The sequence below is a fragment of the Oncorhynchus clarkii genome, chromosome 23, assembly GCF_045791955.1.
Source record: "Oncorhynchus clarkii lewisi isolate Uvic-CL-2024 chromosome 23, UVic_Ocla_1.0, whole genome shotgun sequence".
Taxonomy (NCBI): domain Eukaryota; kingdom Metazoa; phylum Chordata; class Actinopteri; order Salmoniformes; family Salmonidae; genus Oncorhynchus; species Oncorhynchus clarkii.
Genome location: NC_092169.1, coordinates 47015530 through 47034889, shown reverse-complemented (window position 1 = coordinate 47034889; position 19360 = coordinate 47015530). Strand labels below are relative to the sequence as shown.

Sequence of the window (19360 nt, the reverse complement as noted above, 5' to 3'; positions counted from 1 at the left end):
CACAAGCGTCACTTGCCTAGCCACGCTACCATCGCACTCCAGTGCGTTCTAACAAGCTTGCAAGCAAGCTATGTAGTGGTACGTATCAACAGCCATTGTCAGCCAATCCAGTAGGAGTGGAAGCTAATGGGGAGCTTTGATTGGTCACTCGTGTTGCGATTTCGCAGAGGATTTGAATAAGTTTGTCTTTCCCAAACTTCAGCTCCCTCGCCCATGCTCGCATCACTCAGCGGTCCTCCCGCCCATTCCACTTCATTCCATTGAAAGTTAATGGCTTCCGGTTTTCCACTGCGCGATGCTACTTGCTAGTATAAACGGGCCGTAATGCGGGAAGGCTGAACTTTCGCAGATTGAATAGAGCCCGAAATTAAGTATAGCTTTTGAAAGCCAGTTTGTGCAGTGCTCTGTTACCCGACTAAAAGGCTAAAACACTTTACTGTGCTCACTATGATGGCTTAGGTCTATCTCAATCATGCTACATTGATCTTTGATTGGTTGATTTGTTAGAAATACACCTTATATTTTAATGTCACTCCTTCCTTTCACTTGCATGGCAAATACTGTACACATTCACCGTCTCCTCTGCACCTGATTTAGTTATCTAATCATATTAGCAGAGGTAAACACTTTACATGTTGGGATGTGTTTTAACTGTGATGGTTTAGTTTTGTATTTCTATGTCGTTTCACCTATATCACACATTAGGATGCTGTATTAGATAAACTACTGTCTATATGTTTGATGTTTAAGCTCATGTTCAAGCTTTTATATTTATCTGTTGATAAATTTGAAATTAAAACTGTGGTTTTCTCTTTTTCTTTAATCAAGAAATGTTCTCCCAGTTTGACATTGCTGCAGCGGATTGCTTTTTTGTGGTGTTTGGTAAGATCTGCTGGCAGTCTTTTCTCACACGTTCAAAATGAGAAGTGGGAAACGTCAGCTGATACATCAGCACATCAAGCACATGGCTCTTCACTCAGCTCAGCTGAGTGAACTGCTAGAGGGGGCCGGAGGGACCAGAACAGTTCACTCAGCTAGAGGGGGCCGGAGCAACCAGAGCAGTTCACTCAGCCAGAGGGGGCCGGAGACCCCAGAGCAGTTCACTCAGCTAGAGGGGGCCGGAGGGACCAGAACAGTTCACTCAGCTAGAGGGGGCCGGAGCAACCAGAGCAGTTCACTCAGCCAGAGGGGGCCGGAGACCCCAGAGCAGTTCACTCAGCTAGAGGGGGCCGGAGACCCCAGAACAGTTCACTCAGCTAGAGGGGGCCCGGAGGGACCGGAACAGTTCACTCAGTCAGAGGGGGTCCGGAGACCCCATAGCAGTTCACTCAGCTAGAGGGGGCCGGAGACCCCAGAGCAGTTCACTCAGCCAGAGGGGGCCGGAGAAACCAGAGCAGTTCACTCAGCTAGAGGGGGCCGGAGACCCCAGAGCAGTTCACTCAGCTAGAGGGGGCCGGAGACCCCAGAACAGTTCACTCAGCTAGAGTGGGCCGGAGGGACCAGAACAGTTCACTCAGCTAGAGGTGGCCGGAGGGACCGGAACAGTTCACTCAGCCAGAGGGGGCCGGAGACCCCAGAGCGGTTCACTCAGCTAGAGGGGGCCGGAGTCCCCAGAACCGTTCACCCAGCTAGAGGGGGCCGGAGACCCCAGAGCAGTTCACTCAGCTAGAGGGGGCCGGAAACCCCAGAACAGTTCACTCAGCTAGAGGGGGCTGGAGGGACCAGAACAGTTCACTCAGCTAGAGGGGGCCGGAGGGACCAGAAAGGTTCACTCAGCTAGAGGGGGCCAGAGACCCCCAGAACAGTTCACTCAGCTAGAGGGGGCAGGAGCCCAAGAACAGTTCACACTCAGCTAGACGGGGCCGGAGACCCCAGAACAGTTCACTCAGCTAGAGGGGGCCAGAGGGACCAGAACAGTTCACTCAGCTAGAGGGGGCCGGAGGGACCAGAGCAGTTCACTCAGCTAGAGGGGTCCGGAGACCCCAGAACAGTTCACTCAGCTAGAGGGGGCCGGAGACCCCAGAGCAGTTCACTCAGCTAAAAGGGGGCCGGAGACCCCGGAACAGTTCACTCAGCTAGAGGGGGCCGGAGGGACCAGAACAGTTCACTCAGCCAGAGGGGGCCGGAGGTGATGGCATTGGGAACAAGCTAGTTGATACCTGGAGGTGGTGGCATGGGAACCCATAGGGTGGTTGGTGTTACTGTCCAGGGGGGCTCTGCTGTTCCTGCATTGGTGGCTCAGTGTAGAATGGATAGGGAGGAGAGAGACCCCCCATGGAGCCAGGGGGAGACCCCGTAGGGAGGACAGGGGGTGTGCCGTTGGGTCCACTCTGCTGCATGTTGTCATTGGGACCCCCTCCACCGAACTCCTCACCTTGAAACTGTCCCCTGGACTGGGAATTGAAGTTGGTCCCACTGCAATGCAAAAAATATGCATTATTAATTCCGGTGATTTAATAAAATACATACATTTAAATGGGATTATGTAGAATGTAGCCAAAAATACAGTATACAGTGAGAGAAAAAGGTATTTGATCCCCTGCTGATTTTGTAGGTTTGCCCATTGACAAAGAATTGATCAGTCAGAATAACAGAATAACAACAAAACAATCCAGAAAAACGAATGTCAAAAATGTTATACATTGATTTGCATTTTAATGAGGGAAATAAGTATTTGACCCCCTCTCAATCAGAAAGATTTCTGGCTCCCAGGTGTCTTTTATACAGGTAACGACCTGAGATTAGGAGCACAATCTTAAAGGGAGTGCTCCTAATCTCAGTTTGTTACCTGTATAAAAGACACCCGTCCACAGAAGCAATCAATCAGATTCCAAACTCTCCACCATGGACAAGACCAAAGAGCTCTCCAAGGATGTCAGGGACAAGATTGTAGACCTTCACAAGGCTGGAATGGGCTACAAGACCATCGCCAAGCAGCTTGGTGAGAAAGTGACAACAGTTGGTGCGATTATTCACAAATGGAAGAAACACAAAAGAACTGTCAATCTCCCTCGGCCTGGGGCTCCATGCAAGACCTCACCTCGTAGAGTTGCAATGATCATGAGAACGTTGAGGAATCAGCCCAGAACTACACGGGAGGATCTTGTCAATGATCTCAAGGCAGCTGGGACCATGGTCACCAAGAAAACAATTGGTAACACACTATGCCATGAAGGACTGAAATCCTGCAGTGCCCGCGAGGTCCCCCTGCTCAAGAAAACACATATACAGTGGGGCAAAAAAGTATTTAGTCAGCCACCAATTGTGCAAGTTCTCCCACTTAAAAAGATGAGAGAGGCCTGTAATTCATCATAGGTACACTTCAACTATGACAGACAAAATGACAAGAAAAAAATCCAGAAAATCACATTGTAGGATTTTTAATGAATGTATTATGGTTATGGTGGAAAATAAGTATTTGGTCAATAACAAAAGTTTATCTCAATACTTTGTTAAATACCCTTTGTTGGCAATGACAGAGGTCAAACGTTTTCACAAGTCTTCACAAGGTTTTCACACACGTCCTGGTCCCTTTGCAGAAAAACAGCCCCAAAGCATGATTTTTCCACCCTCATGCTTCACAGTAGGTATGGTGTTCTTTGGATGCAACTCAGCATTCTTTGTCCTCCAAACACGACGAGTTGAGTTTTTACCAAAAAGTTATATTTTGGTTTCATCTGACCATATGACATTCTCCCAATCTTCTTCTGGATCATCCAAATGCTCTCTAGCAAACTTCAGACTGGCCTGGACACGTACTGGCTTCAGCAGGGGGACACGTCTGGCACAGCAGGATTTGAGTCCCTGGCGGCGTAGTGTGTTACTGATGGTAGGCTTTGTTACTTTGGTCCCAGCTCTCTGCAGGTCATTCACTAGGTCCCCCCGTGTGGTTCTGGGATTTTTGCTCACTGTTCTTGTGATCATTTTGACCCCACGGGGTGAGATCTTGCGCGGAGCCCCAGATCGAGAGAGATTATCAGTGATCTTGTATGTCTTCCATTTCCTAATAATTGCTCCCACAGTTGATTTCTTCAAACCAAGCTGCTTACCTATTGCAGATTCAGTCTTCCCAGCCTGGTGCAGGTCTACAATTTTGTTCCTGGTGTCCTTTGACAGCTCTTTGGGTCTTGGCAATAGTGGAGTTTGGAGTGTGACAGTTTGAGGTTGTGGACAGGTGTATTTTATACTGATAACAAGTTCAAACGGGTGCCATTAATACAGGTAACGAGTGGAGGACAGAGGAGCCTCTTAAAGAAGAAGTTACAGGTCTGTGAGAGCCAGAAATCTTGCTTGTTTGTAGGTGACCAAATACTTATTTTCCACCATTATTTGCAAATAAATTCATAAAAAATCCTACAATGTGATTTTCTGGATTTTTTTTGTCTGTCATAGTTGAAGTGTACCTATGATGAAAATTACAGGCCTCTCTCATCTTTTTAAGTGGGAGAACTTGCACAATTGGTGGCTGACTAAATACTTTTTTGCCCCACTGTACATGCCCGTCTGAAGTTTGCCAATGAACATCTGAATGATTCCGAGGACAACTGGGTGATCAGTGTTGTGGTCAGATGAGACCAAAATAGAGCTCTTTGGCATCAACTCAACTCGGCGTGTTTGGAGGAGGAGGAATGCTGCCTATGACCCCAAGAACACCATCCCCACCGTCAAACATGGAGGTGGAAACATTATGCTTTGGGTGTCTTTTTCTGCTAAGGGGACAGGACAACTTCACCGCATCAAAGGGACAATGGACGGGGCCATGTACCGTTAAATCTTGGGTGAGAACCTCCTTCCCTAAGCCAGGGCATTGAAAATGGGTCGTGGGTGGGTATTCCAGCATGACAATGACCCAAAACACACAGCCAAGACAACAAAGGAGTGGCTCAAGAAGAAGCGCATTAAAGTCCTGTAGTGGCCTAGCCAGTCTCCAGACCATAATCCCATAGAAAATCTGTGGAGGGAGATGAAGGTTCGAGTTGCCAAACATCAGCCTCAAAACCTTAATGACTTGGAGAAGATCTGCAAAGAGGAGTGGGACAAAATCCCTCCTGAGATGTGTGCAAACCTGGTGGCCAACTACAAGAAACATCTGACCTCTGTGATTGCCAACAAGGGTTTTGCCACCAAGTACTAAGTAATGTTTTGCAGAGAGGTCAAATACTTATTTCCCTCATTAAAATGCAAATAAATTTATAACATTTTTGACATGTGTTTTTCTGGACTTTTTTGTTGTTATTCTGTCTCTCACTGTTAAAATAAACCTACCATTAAAATTATAAACTGATAATTTCTTTGTCAGTGGGCAAACATACAAAATCAGCAGGGGATCAAATACTTTTTTCCTTCACTGTATGTATAATATGATATACAATATAACGTGCTATATTATATAGAATCATAAATCGTTATGTTATTTATAGCTAACAGAAACGTTTCCATTATATTGAAGAATACATAAGCCCGTCAGGTAAAAGTAGTTACCTTTGAGCCATCTTGTGAGCTAAGTTCACCGTAGGCATAACCACAATCTCAAGCAGAGAGGGATCTTCTTACCCCCAGAATTCACCCCACTGCTTCACCCCTCCTGTGGGCTGGAGGGTCCAGGGCAAGGACCAGGGTTAGGACCTCCAGACCCAGGACCACCAGGGTCCGGTGTGGGCAGTGGCCCCACCCCAGGAGGGGGTTTAGGCAGCGGGGCAATCCCCTGTTTCCTCAAGTCCTCCAATGCCATCTCATCTTCATAGGCAATCTCTTCCTCCGCGTTAATGATCTGAAGACGATTCATAGGACACAAAGGGCTGGTTTCACAGACAAGGCTTAAGCCTAGTCCCAGACTAAAATTCCTGTTTGAACTGTCTTAAGTCTGTGCAAATCGCTTTGAGTTATCTTAAAATAGTCGTAGACTTAGCCTGTTCTAAACAAAGCCGATTGCAAGAGGGAGGATCAGACTAAATTGTAGCTGAAATGAATCCTTCAAAGAGGCAGGTTTAATTTCTGTTTAATGCTGTTTGTGAGGGAGCATGGACTATTTGGAATATCTAAATGAAGACAAGAGGCCAGCCAGACGAGTACTTGTGGTTAGGAGTAATCTCTAGGACTCCATAGTCTCCGACTAAACCAAATTTAAGCCACGTTTATAAAAGCTACTTAAATGTCCTAATAAGGCCTACTCCTGGCTTAATCTCAGCCCCGTCTGTGAAACCAGCCCATAATGAACCAAACAATCTGATGCAAAATAAATACTTTCACTTTGTGGCTGTGGGTAGAGACCTAGTGACTTGTTAACTACTGTTTAGACTACTGACTACTGATGTTGCTGTTATGTCACGGTTTCTATCCAGGCACATCCACTACATATAGATGCAGAACGTTTAGACCGAGATTATTCCAGTTTGTGAAGTTTCTGATCAACTTTTTCTTACCTTATCAAAGGATCGTAGGAGAATGTACAGTTGTCTCCCTGATAACACTTGAAAGAACGTCCAGGGATATTCACATACACCCACAAGTCAAGGACAAGGACACGTATGCAGGAGTATGTGTATTACAATTGTCTGTTTTTATGTGCTGAACCCAAAGACAAATTTCCACATTGTGTAGACAAAGTTTTTCTTATTCTAATATTATTACACATGCTACATTGCATATCTATGAAGGACATCACCTACTTATCTCACATACTATAACACACATATTACACAGTGGCTTATAAAGACATTTGTTTCCATCTTTAACCTAGTCCATATATCTGATGGCCATCTACTGACCCCTTGAGTCATCATGACTAAAGACATGAGGGAAGTCAACAAATGAATCTCATTTCATCATGATCAGATAAGTGTAAACCCTCAAGAGGAATGTGTTCATTCCAGGGTTTGGGTCCATTTCAATCCAGTAATTTCAGGAAGTAAATTGGAAGTAGAATTCCAATCCATTGCTTATGTTTACTTCATGAATTAACTTAATGAAATGGAATTGACCCCAACCCAGGTTCATTCCACCCATAGACAAATCCAGAATATTTGTTGGTGATCCATGTTGAAGGATATTGTACATGTAGATGCAATTGTACCCTTTACTGCAGTATCCTTGGAGGTATAATTTACACATACACAGCTCCTTCTTCTTGTCTAGTGTAACCAGCTCGAGTTTGAACTTACACGGGTCCTCCTGAGGAAACAGAAAAGACAGTTTGAGGGTGAGTATGAGGTGTGAGAGATAGAATACAAGACTGTTTTTAAAAGCAAATCAAAATAACAGCATTAAAAGTGAATTGGTTTAATCTGCACTGTCATGATACTAACACAATATAAGCAGTCCATAGATACTTGTGACAAGGCTTATTGAATTATGAGTGCATCATAATGCATTTTACTTGTAGACCTTTAGGTAGTGTAATCTACATTTCTGTTTTTTTACATTTCTGTTGTTACATTCATCGCAGAGGTGCTGACTTGACTTGTCTTACCTTAATGCATCGTCCCTCCAGGAAGTATTTACAGATGTATCTCCTGTTGTGCTCCAATGTGTATTAGTTGATGAACTCATTGGTCATGATGGGATGCTTCTCCTGAAAACCCCCAGGACCCTTCCTCTGTCCCTCCTATTGGATAAGACAACCAAAGGGAATCTTTTCCCTGACGTTTCTTCTGAAAACCACCAGGAGGGCCCTTAATTTCTCCTATTGGAAAGGTCACCAAACTGACAAAATGGATTGGTCTGAACTCTAAACCGAGGTACATTCTAGCGTTCTATCTCAATTAATCCTTCCTAGATTCTTCTCATCTTCTCTCCTCATCACTTTCTCAAACTGCATTGGAGAAGATCCAAGGTTCCTCCCCTCTGACATTCTAGGAGGTGAGGAGAAAGGATGCAAGAAATCAAGGAAAGATTAATTGTAAAAAAGCTTATGAAGCCATTTTAGGACGCCATATTTGTTCCTTACATGCTTCATCCCCTTCCTGGCCTGCTTGGCCCCTCCTCTCCCATGACCACGCCCCCAGTTTTTGTTGCCTTTCATCTGCTGCATCTGCTTCTTGTTGAGCATGTTGCCCCGCCCCCTAACTCCCACTCCTCATCATCTTGCCCCCCCCCCACCACTGACCACAACAACCATTAAAAGTCAGAACAATAGGATCTACTGTAATACGTAGATCTTTGTAAAACATTTATAAAATAAAATAAAAAACACATTTGATGATATGTGATATGCGATATGAAAATCCAAAATGGACACACACTTTACACTACTATAGCCACTAGACTGTTAACCTCGACAAACTTGAATACCATTTGACAAGACCCTTCAACACGAAATCCATACAGTCCATACATACACTGTTGTTGTTTCTACATGACCTTCATGCCACCTCTCTTCATCTGGTCCTTGTGTACCCTGCCCAGGCCTTGGCTGGGAGAAGTAGAGTCTTTCACCTGCCACATCTCCTCCTCGTCATAATAGTTATACTTGTCTTCGCTGTAGTCGCTGTACTTGTCATAGTCACTGCTACCGCTCCTGTGTTGGCCTGCTGACCTCTCTGACCTCTGTGGGTTGCCATGGCCACCGGTTGAAGCATCACACCCATGCTGGGTCAGTCAGAAGAGACAGTAATGTTATTATTGAAAAGGTTTTGCTCATGGTTTGTGTACATTCTGCTAAAACTAACCATGCATACCCCTGGACTTATTCCATATTTTGTTGTGCTACAGCCTGAATTCAAAATGTATTTTTCTCACCCATCTACACACAATACCCATAAATATTTACGCTCCAACAGGACAATGACCCCAAGCATACAGCCAAAGCGACGCTGAAATGGCTTAAGAACAAGAATGTAAAAGTCTGTGAGTGGACTTGAATCCCATTGAGAATATGTGGAAAGACTTGAAGATTGCTGTTCACATCTTGATCACATCTTTACTAACGCTGCAGATATTTGCTTTAAAGCAGTATCCAAAGGCTGGGCTTAATATAGTGTATGAGGTCATACAATAAGTTTTGTAGTGATTCATATGTTGATGATGTAAAGAATATTTGCATTTATGAAACTACATATTTCAGTTACTAATAAGCATACACCCATTAAGAAAATGACTGTAAAAACTGTTAAATCCCCTTGGATTGATGAGGAATTGAAAAATTGTATGGTTGAGAGGGATGGGGCAAAAGGTAGGCAATTAAGTCCAACTAATTGGCAAACGTACTGCAAATTAAGAAATCATGTGACTAAACTTAATAAAAATAAACTACACTATGAAACAAAGTTAAATGACATAAAGAATGATAGTAAAAAGCTTTGGGGCACCTTAAATTACATTTTTGGGGAAAAAGCCAACTCGGCTTCAATAATTGAATGAGATGGCTCATTCATCACAAAGCCCACTGATATTGCAAACTACTTTAATGACTTTTCATTGGTAAGATAAGCAAACTTAAGGATGACATGCCAGCAACAAACGCTGACACTACACATCCAAGTATATCGGACCAAATTATGAAAGACAAGAAGTGCACTTTTGAATTCTGTAAAATCAGTGTGGAAAAGGTGAAAAAATTATTGTTGTCTATCAACAATGACAAGCCACTGGGGTCTGACAATCTGGATGGAAAATTACTGAGGATAATAGCAGACAATAATGCCACTCCTATTTGCCACATATTCAATTTAAGCTTACTAGAGAGTGTGTGCCCTCAGGCCTGGAGGGAAGCTAAAGTCATTCCGCTACCCAAGAATAGTAAAGCCCCCTTTACTGGTGTAACAGTTTAGCTTCCGTCCCTCTCCTCGCCCCTACCTGGGCTTGAACCAGGGACTCTCTGCACACATCGACATCAAGCACCATTGAAGCATCGTTACCCCTCGCTCCACAAAAGCCCTTGCAGACAAGGGGAACAACTGCTTCAAGTTCTCAGAGTGAGTGACGTCACCGATTGAAACGCTATTAGCACGCACCACTGCTAACTAGCTAGCCATTTCACTTCGGTTACACCGGCCCAAATAGCCGACCAATCAGCCTGTTACCAACCCATAGTAAACTTCTGGAATAATTGTATTTGACCAGATGCTATTTCACAGTAACCAAATTGACAACAGAATTTCAGCATGCTTATAGGGGAGGACACTCAACAAGCACAGCACTTACACAAATAACTGATGATTGGCTGAGAGAAATGTATGATAAAATGATTGTGGGGGCTATCTTGTTAGACTTCAGTGCAGCTTTAACATTATCAATCGAAGTCTGCTGCTGGAAAAACTTGTGTAATGGCTTTACACCCCCTGCTATAATGTGGATAAAGAGTTACTTGTCTAACAGAACACATAGGGTGTTCTTTAATGGAATCCTCTCAAATATAATCCAGTTAGAATCAGGAATTCCCCAGGGTAGCTGTTTAGGCCCTGTAACGGCTCTTGTCAAAAGGAGTGGACCAAAGCGCAGCGTGGAAAATGTTCATGATTTTTATTTAAAAAAAACTCTCAAGCAAAATAACAAAAGTGAAAACAAAAGCGCACAGTTCTGTCAGGTACAGACACTAAACAGAAAACAAGATCCCACAAAACCCAAAAGGAAAATCACACCCTGACCTAACCAACAAAAAAAATGATCTCTAAGGTCAGGAAGTGACAGGCCCCTTGCTTTTTAACATTTTTACTAACGACATGCCACTGACTTTGAGTAAAACCAGAGTTTCTATGTATGTGGACGACTCAACACTATACATGTCAGCTACTACAGCAACTGAAATGACTGCAACACTCAACAAAGAGCGGCAAAAATCAACACTCAAACAAAGAGCTGCAAAAATCAACACTCAACAAAGAGCTGCAAAAACAGACACACACACACAATAACATACGCACTCTACACATACATAGATTTAGTACTGTAGATATGTGGTAGTGGTGGAGTAGGGGCCTGAGGGCACACAGCGTGTTGTGAAATCTGTCAATGTATTGTTATGTTTTAAAAATTGTATAAACTGCATTCATTTTGATGGACCCCAGGAAGAGTAGCTGCTGCTTTTGAATATATGTTGAATTAAGTATGTAACACCAAAAAATTTGGAATAAGTCAAGGGGTATGAATACTTTCTGAAGGTACTGCACATGCCTATAAATACTTGTAATATAATAGATGTAAATGATTATGAACTTTTAATCTCTGCCTGGCCGGTTCCCCTCTCTCCACTGGGATTCTCTGCCTCTAACCCTATTACAGGGTCTGAGTCACTGGCTTACTGGTGCTCTTTCATGCCGTCCCTAGGAGGGGTGCGTCACTTGAGTGGGTTGAGTCACTGATGTGATCTTCCTGTCTGGGTTGGCGCCCCCCCTTGGGTTGTGCCGTGGCGGAGATCTTTGTGGTCTGTACTCGGCCTTTTCTTTTAGGATGGTAAGTTGGTGGTTGAAGATATCCCTCTAGTGGTGTGGGGGCTGTGCTTTGGCAAAGTGGATGGGGTTATATCCTTCCTGTTTGGCCCTGTCCGGGGGTATCATCAGATGGGGCCACAGTGTTCCCTGACCCCTCCTGTCTCAGCCTCCAGTATTTATGCTGCAGTAGTTTATGTGTCGGGTTAGTTTGTTATATCTGGAGTACTTCTCCTGTCTTATCTGGTATCCTGTGTGAATTTAAGTATGCTCTCTCTAATTCTCTCTTTCTTTCTCTCTCTCGGAGGACCTGAGCCCTAGGACCATGCCTCAGGACTACCTGGCATGATGACTCCTTGCTGTCCCCAGTCCACCTGGCCGTGCTGCTGCACCAGTTTCAACTGTTCTGCCTGCGGCTGTGGAACCCTGACATGTTCACTGGACGTGCTACCTGTCCCAGACCTGCTGTTTTCAACTCTCTAGAGACAGCAGGAGTGGTAGAGATACTCTTAATGATCGGCTATGAAAAGCCAACTGACATTTACACCTGAGGTGCTGACTTGCTGCACCCTCGACAACTACTGTGATTATTATTATTTGACCATGCTGGACATTTATGAACATTTGAACATCTTGGCCATGTTCTGTTATATTCTCCACCCGGCACAGCCAGAAGAGGACTGGCCACCCCTCATAGCCTGATTCCTCTCTAGGTTTCTTCCTAGGTTTTGGCCTTTCTAGGGAGTTTTTCCTAGCCACCGTGCTTCTACACCTGCATTGCTTACTGTTTGGGGTTTTAGGCTGGGTTTCTGTACAGCACTTTGAGATATCAGCTGATGTACGAAGGGCTATATAAATACATTTGATTTGATTTTGATTTGATTTGAATACTCATAAATGTTTTTAATTATAAATGTTCTAAATGCTTATGAATTGTAATGTGTATAAATGTTAGCAAATAATATTTACCTGAGAAATATTTACCTGAGCTGACTGGCCATTGTAGTCACCACGGTGTGGCCTATTTTGGTTCTTCTTGTTCTTGGGCCTGTATCTCTCTGGTCTCTTCGGTCTCTCCAGGGAGGAGTCATAGCTGTCAGAACTGGAGCTACTGGAAGGGGAGTGGTGCTGGGAAAGAGAGAGGATATTTAAGATGGTATTCTGGCTTGGGACTGCACGATTCACGCACATTTTGAGTCTCCCATTAGTAAACAACAATTGGACTTGTAAATGCATAATCTCAACTGAAACAGGTGCATAATCTCAACTGAAACAGGTGCATATCTCAACTGAAACAGGTCTGTAGAAAATAACCAAGGAAGAAGAAGGTCTAAGATAAATCGATATGTAGACTTAAAGGTCAATGAAGTCAAATTCAATTCAATTCAATTCAATTGAGAGAGGTGAGCGGGGCTGGTGGGAGAAGGCGGTGCGTCAATGTAGGTATATTCGCGCACTAGAATGGTTGTTCTAGGTACCACCAGCGGGTGTCGCTTCAACCAAACTCAAAAGTGAATTTGACCATAAACAGATTCGAGCAGTTTCATGCAGGTTCTAGACTAAATATTATGCTGTTCAACCAAACCAGTTTGCTAGGTTTCTGGGGTATAACAAAACAATAATTTAGCTAAATGCATTATTAGGCTACGAATGCGTTATTGCGCAGTAATATGTTTATGTTTGGCGTATACCTGCTCCACTCCCTTGATGTTTTCCTAGGAATTAATGTAACGGGACAAAGGCATTACAGCATATATTAATAATGGGGAGTTGAATTGGCCTAATGAAAATAATTCCATCCTAAGGCTAAATGGCAAAGCACCCCCTCTACGCGCAAATAAAGTTCACAAACTCACTAATCAACTTCTGCAATGACTTGCTGTAAATTGATCGCTGTCACTGTATAATAATAGCTCCCCAGTCATAAGAACTCCCATAGCAATAGTTTTGTTCCACCCCATGAACTCAAAGTTGCCTGCTCTATTCTGCCGTCTGAGTCTGGGGATCGCGTCACAGCCTATGAGAAGGACAGAACATTGGAGAGAGTGACGCAAATGTGTTGTCGAGCGGTGGGAGGGATTATTCTTACATGATCCATTTAATCGCTTTTCAAAGTCTAGGAGTCGTCAATTAGGGTTAGGTAGTAGATTTAGGTTCACTATCATCATAGCCCATCTAAAAGCGCACGGCACCGCATCCCAACGGTCGCTCTGCACCACAACGCGCTTCTGATGAGCAGGGTCTTCCATTCCATCCTGAGTCCACCAACTGCAAGTTCAGTTGAGCAAACTCTGCAGAGGAGCGTCGGAAATCGGAGTGGATTTCGTTGGTTTTCTATTATTTAAACACCTGACTAAATTCCACTATTTGGAGAAAAACTCGGACATCAACCAACATCAACTCAGTTGGATTTAAAGTCATGGCGCTATCAGTGCTGCGCAGCAGTTTGCTTTTGCTATGTGTGACAACTATCCAAACTTGCCATGGTGGCGGACAGGTTAGTAGCCTACTTAACACATTATCATCTGTGGACAAGTGCATGGTAACATTAGGCTACATGCTTATAACATGTTTAGAGATTAATAATGTTGAAGAATATTTTGGTGGAAAAGTGTTGCACAAATTGTACTGAACAAAATTAAAACGCAAAATGCAACAATTTCAAAGAGTTTACTGAGTTACAGTTCATAGAAGGAAATCAGTCAATTAAAATAAATACATTAAGCCCTAATCTATGGATTTCACATGACTGGGGAGGGTGCAGCCATGGGTGTGCTTGGGGGGGCATAGGCCCACCCCTTGGGAGCCAGGTCCAGCCAATCAGAATACATTTTTCCCCACAAAAAATAAAACCACATTTTATTTGTCACATGCTCCGAATACAACAAGTGTAGACCTTACAGTGAAATGCTTACGTACAAGCCCTTAACCAACGATGCAGTTCAAGAAATAGAGTTAAGGAACTACTTACTTAACTAAAGTAAAAAATCTAATACAAAGTAACAATAAAATAACAATAACGAGGCTATATACAAGGGGCACTGGTGCCGAGTCAATGTGCGGGGGTACAGTGACCATACATAGATAAAAAGGCTTTATTACAGACAAATACTGCTCAGCACTGAACGATGCCTGACAGGCAGTCCTGTCTCCCAGGCGGTGCAACTCCCAAGACCACAGCCAATCACATGCAAACAACAACGCAGCTAACTTGGTTAGTCTTGTGAGCGAACTAGCTAGCTAGTGAAATAGGCTCCCTGCAATGAGCCTTACCTATGAAACTGCCTACAAGGCAGCATCCTGACATTATCTCGACAACACAACTTTTGATTATGTCGTGATCAAGAGAGAAAAATAATTTGTGGTTCTTAACACAACAAGGGTCTTTTTTATTTTGTATTTATATGTGCTCTCTGGACTTCCATACTCATCACAACTCTTTATGTTAGGGTCAGAAAAGTAGGCTACATTAACACACCTAGGCCTGTATAAATATGTGTTGCAAGTGTTTTGTTGACTGTAAACTTAGTTCTTCATGTTCTGCCTCAGACAAAACAACCCATAACTTGGGATTGCTATCCATGTGTAACCGATGTGAAATGGCTAGCTAGTTAGCGGTCGTGCGCACTTATAGTGTTTCAATCGGTGGTGTCACTCACTCTGAGACCTTGAAGTAGTTGTTCCCCTTGCTCTGCAAGGGCTGCGGCTTTTGTGGCGTGATGGGTAACGATGCTTCGAGGGTGGCTGTTGTCGATGGTTTGAGCCCAGGTAGGGGCGAAGAGAGGGACGGAAGCTAAACTGTTACACATGTTCTGTTTCCAGGTTCAGCCATGATTTGAGCATGTCGCCTACTATTATTATCAATGTCCTCATCAGAAATGAGGAAGGACTGTGCTTACAGGATGACACAAATGTCCCATTGAGTGTGGTAAATTACCCATTGAAAGTTTATAAGAGGGAAGCCATGAGCACTGACTCTTGGATTCATTTTGGCATCTTTGGCCAGGAGTCTAAAACAATCCATTTGGATATGAGTCCACTGTTCACATTGTTGTGTGTGTGTTGTGTGGGTATGTGTGACTGTGTGTGTGTTGTGTGGTTATGTGTGTATTTTTTAGTGTGGATTGTGTGTGTCTGTGTGTGTGTGTGTGTGTGTGTGTATGTATGTGGGTTGTGTATGTAGGTTGTGTGTGGGTTGTGTACGTGTGGGGGTTGTTTGTGTGTGTTGCTAGGATGAATATGAGTCCACTACTGTGTCAGCTGTTGGCATTCCCCTTTAGCCAATGGGGGAAGAGATGTCAAAGAAAATAAGAGGAGGGGATTGAAGTATAGGACTCTTGGGCAGAACCCTTAGAAATTGGATGCAGATTTCTTTATTCCATCTTGTTCTAAGGGCAGCTCTGCCTCAAGGGCAGAAACACATGTGATCAGTTAAGGTTAGGTAAGTGTCATTTCAAGTATGTAAGGTATGCCTTCACCTGACATTAAATCAAATCAAATCAAATCACCTGACATTATGCTTTTCTACAGACTTGTTATTATTATTGAAAAGGATTAGCAAACTGCCATTTCACTGTTCTCTGAGCCTTTGGAATGGGCTTATCTGTCAGTAAGTAGCCTGTTCTCAAATAGCTCACTGTTCATAGGCTCATTGCATCCAGGCTATGTGCTGAAACGGAACACAAAGCTGGTCCATTCAGTCATTGTTATCCAAGGAGTCTGTGTCTGTGTCCCAAATGGCACCCAATTACCTATATAGTGCATAACTTTGTATGGATTCTGATCAAAAGTAGCTCACTATATAGGGAATAGGGTGTAATTTGGGAAGCAACCTGTGTCTCTCTTGCCATACAAAATATACAGAGGGCCAAGGTTCTGGACAGAGGTCTGACTGATAGACATCTGACTGATAGACAGCTTTGGTCCAGCTGCTGTATGGTCTGCCACTGGAGAAGAAGGAAAAAGTGGAGAAGGGAGAAGGGATGAGAGAGGAGAGAGAGAGAGAGGCATGGCATCTTCTAACATGTTCCTTCAGGTGAGTACCAGGGGGAGGGGCTGGAGGGCTAGCGGAGACAGCGGAGGCTAGAAGGGTTAACATGGGTTACTGACTGTATGGGATGAATCCAGGGTGTGACTTCTGAATCTTAATAAAACATAACATGACTTCTGAATCTTAATAAACAATAACATGACTTCTGAATCTTAATAAACAATAACATGACTTCTGAATCTTAACAATAACATGACTTCTGAATCTTAATAAACAATAACATGATTTCTGAATCTTAATAAACAATAACATGACTTCTGAATCTTAATAAAACATAACATGACTTCTGAATCTTAATAAAACATAACATGACTTCTGAATCTTAATAAAACATATCATGACTTCTGAATCTTAATAAAACATATCATGACTTCTGAATCTTAATAAAACATATCATGACTTCTGAATCTTAATAAACAATAACATGACTTCTGAATCTTAATAAACAATAACATGACTTCTGAATCTTAATAAACAATATCATGACTTCTGAATCTTAATAAACAATAACATGACTTCTGAATCTTAATAAACAATAACATGACTTCTGAATCTTAATAAACAATAACATGACTTCTGAATCTTAATAAACAATAACATGACTTCTGAATCTTAATAAACAATAACATGACTTCTGCATCTTCCATAACCTGATGGCATGCCACAGATTAACAATAAAACAGTAATTATTACGTTCATGATTTTACATTGGTCTTGTTGGGAGTTCAGAACCTTGCAGCTGTGGATTTGTTTTTAACTCTGAATTCATAACCAGGTGGCCACATCATATAATAATAGCAATACAATTATATTCAGAACATGTTACTGGTCTTGTTGGAAACCCAGACACCTGTGCAGCTGTGGAATTGGATTGTGATTTGTTTTGGTAACGGTTGATGAAAATGCTAGGGAACACTGGCGGAATGTCAACATTTGTAACTACAGCCACCACAGAACCCACCCACCACCATACATTCTAATGTTCAATTTGGTTTGTGTCCCAAATGGCAACCTATTCCCTATATAGTGCGCTACTTTAGACAAAGGCCCATAGTGCTCTGGTCAAAATTAGTGCTCTGGTCAAAATCCATTACATAGGGAATAGGGTGCCACTTGGGATGGAGACTTGGCGTTGATCAGGTGATGTCATTAAGTACCACAGCTGTCCTTTGCTTGTTAAATCATACCTGCCTCTACTCACATTTTATGATGATTACATGTACTGTGGATTTTATTGGAAGTTGTTATTTATTGACGTTTTCTCTTTTTAATTATGTAGTAATACTGTCATATTGCAAATCATGGTTTATTTATATGCTTCCCATTAAATGGATATTAAACATGGCTGACTGTTATTTGACCAGTTATGTGTGACTTAGAAATAAGTTGTGGCTTGGTAAACTGAAAGCCAACATTCCCTAGTTTCTCATTTCCTGGTTATGTACTACTGGTAAGTGATTCTTGATTTACATATACACTTGAAGTCAGAAGTTTACATACACTTAGGTTGTAGTCATTGAAACTCATTTTTCAACCACTCCACAAATTTCTTGTTAACAAACTATAGTTTTTGCATGTCGTTTAGGACATCTACTTTGTATATGACACAAGTCATTTTTCCAACAATTGTTTACAGACAGATTATTTCAGTTATAATTCACTGTATCACAATTCCAGTGGGTCAGAAGTTTACATACACTAAGTTGACTGTGCCTTTAAACAGCTTGGAAAGTTCCAGAAAATGACATGGCTTTAGAAGCTTCTGATGGGCTAATTGACATAATTTGAGTCAATTGGAGGTGTACCTGTGGATATATTTCAAGGCCTACCGTCAAACTCAGAGACTCTTTGCTTGACATCATCAAAAGAAATCAGCCAAGACCTCAGGAAAAAATTGTAGGCCTCCACAAGTCTGGTTCATTCTTGGGAGCAATTTCGAAATGCCTGAAGGTACCACGTTCATCTGTACAAACAATAGTACGCAGGTATAAACGCCAACGGACCACGCAGTCATCATACAGCTCAGGAAGGAGATTCATTCTGTCTCCTAGAAATGAACATACTTTGGTGCAAAATCAAAGCAAATCAATCCCAGATCAACAGCAAAGGATCTTGTGAAGATGCTGGAGGAAACAGGTACAAATGTATCTATATCCACAGTAAAACAAGTCTTATATCGACATAATCTGAAAGGCCACTCAGCAACGAAGAAGCCACTTCTCCAAAACCGCCATAAAAAAGCCAGACTATGGTTTGCAACAGCACATGGGGGCAAAGATCATACTTTTTGGAGAAATATCCTCTGGTCTGATGAAACAAAAATAGAACTGTTTTGCCATAATGACCATCCTTATGTTTGGAGGAAAAGGGGGAGGCTTGCAAGCCGAAGAACACCATCCCAACCTTGAAGCACGGGGGTGGCAGCATCATGTTGCGGGGGTGCTTTGCTGCAGGAAGGACTGGTGCACTTCACAAAATAGATTGCATCATGAGGGGGAAAATTGTGGATATATTGAAGCAACATCTCAAGACATCAGTCAGGAAGTTAAAGCTTGGTCATAAATGGGTCTTCCAAATGGACAATGACCCCAAGCATACTTCCAAAGTTGTGGCAAAACAGCTTAAGGACAACAAAGTCAAGGTATTGAAGTGGCCATAACAAAGCCCTGACCTCAATTCTATGTAAAAAATTGTGGGCAGAACTGAAAAGTGTGTGCGGGCAAGGAGGCCTGCAAACCTGACTCAGTTGCACCAGCTCTGTCAGGAGGAATGGGCCAGAATTCACCCAACTTATTGTGGGAAACTTGTGGAAGGCTACCCGAAACATTTGACCCAAGTTAATCCATTTAAAGGCAATGCTACCAAATACTAATTAAGTGTATGTAAACTGTTGACCCACTGGGAATGTGATGAAATAAATAAAAGCTGAAATAAATCATTATCTCTA

General features: G+C 42.7%; 1 protein-coding gene across 3 annotated transcripts in view; it reads left to right on the top strand.

Moving 5' to 3' along the window:
* Positions 1–13463: 13463 nt before the first annotated feature.
* The window catches only part of LOC139381337 (fibulin-7-like), a 31068-nt gene continuing 25171 nt past the window's right edge, over positions 13464–19360 (top strand). The window contains exons 1-2 of one of the 3 annotated variants that reach the window (XM_071124790.1): positions 13489–13860; positions 16227–16398. In XM_071124790.1, coding sequence (XP_070980891.1) covers positions 16372–16398 — 27 coding nt within the window. In that variant the 5' untranslated portion in view covers positions 13489–13860; positions 16227–16371. Of the gene's footprint in view, positions 13861–16226; positions 16399–19360 lie in introns of all 3 variants that reach the window. The other 2 variants (XM_071124789.1, XM_071124791.1) reach the window with 2 other exon arrangements.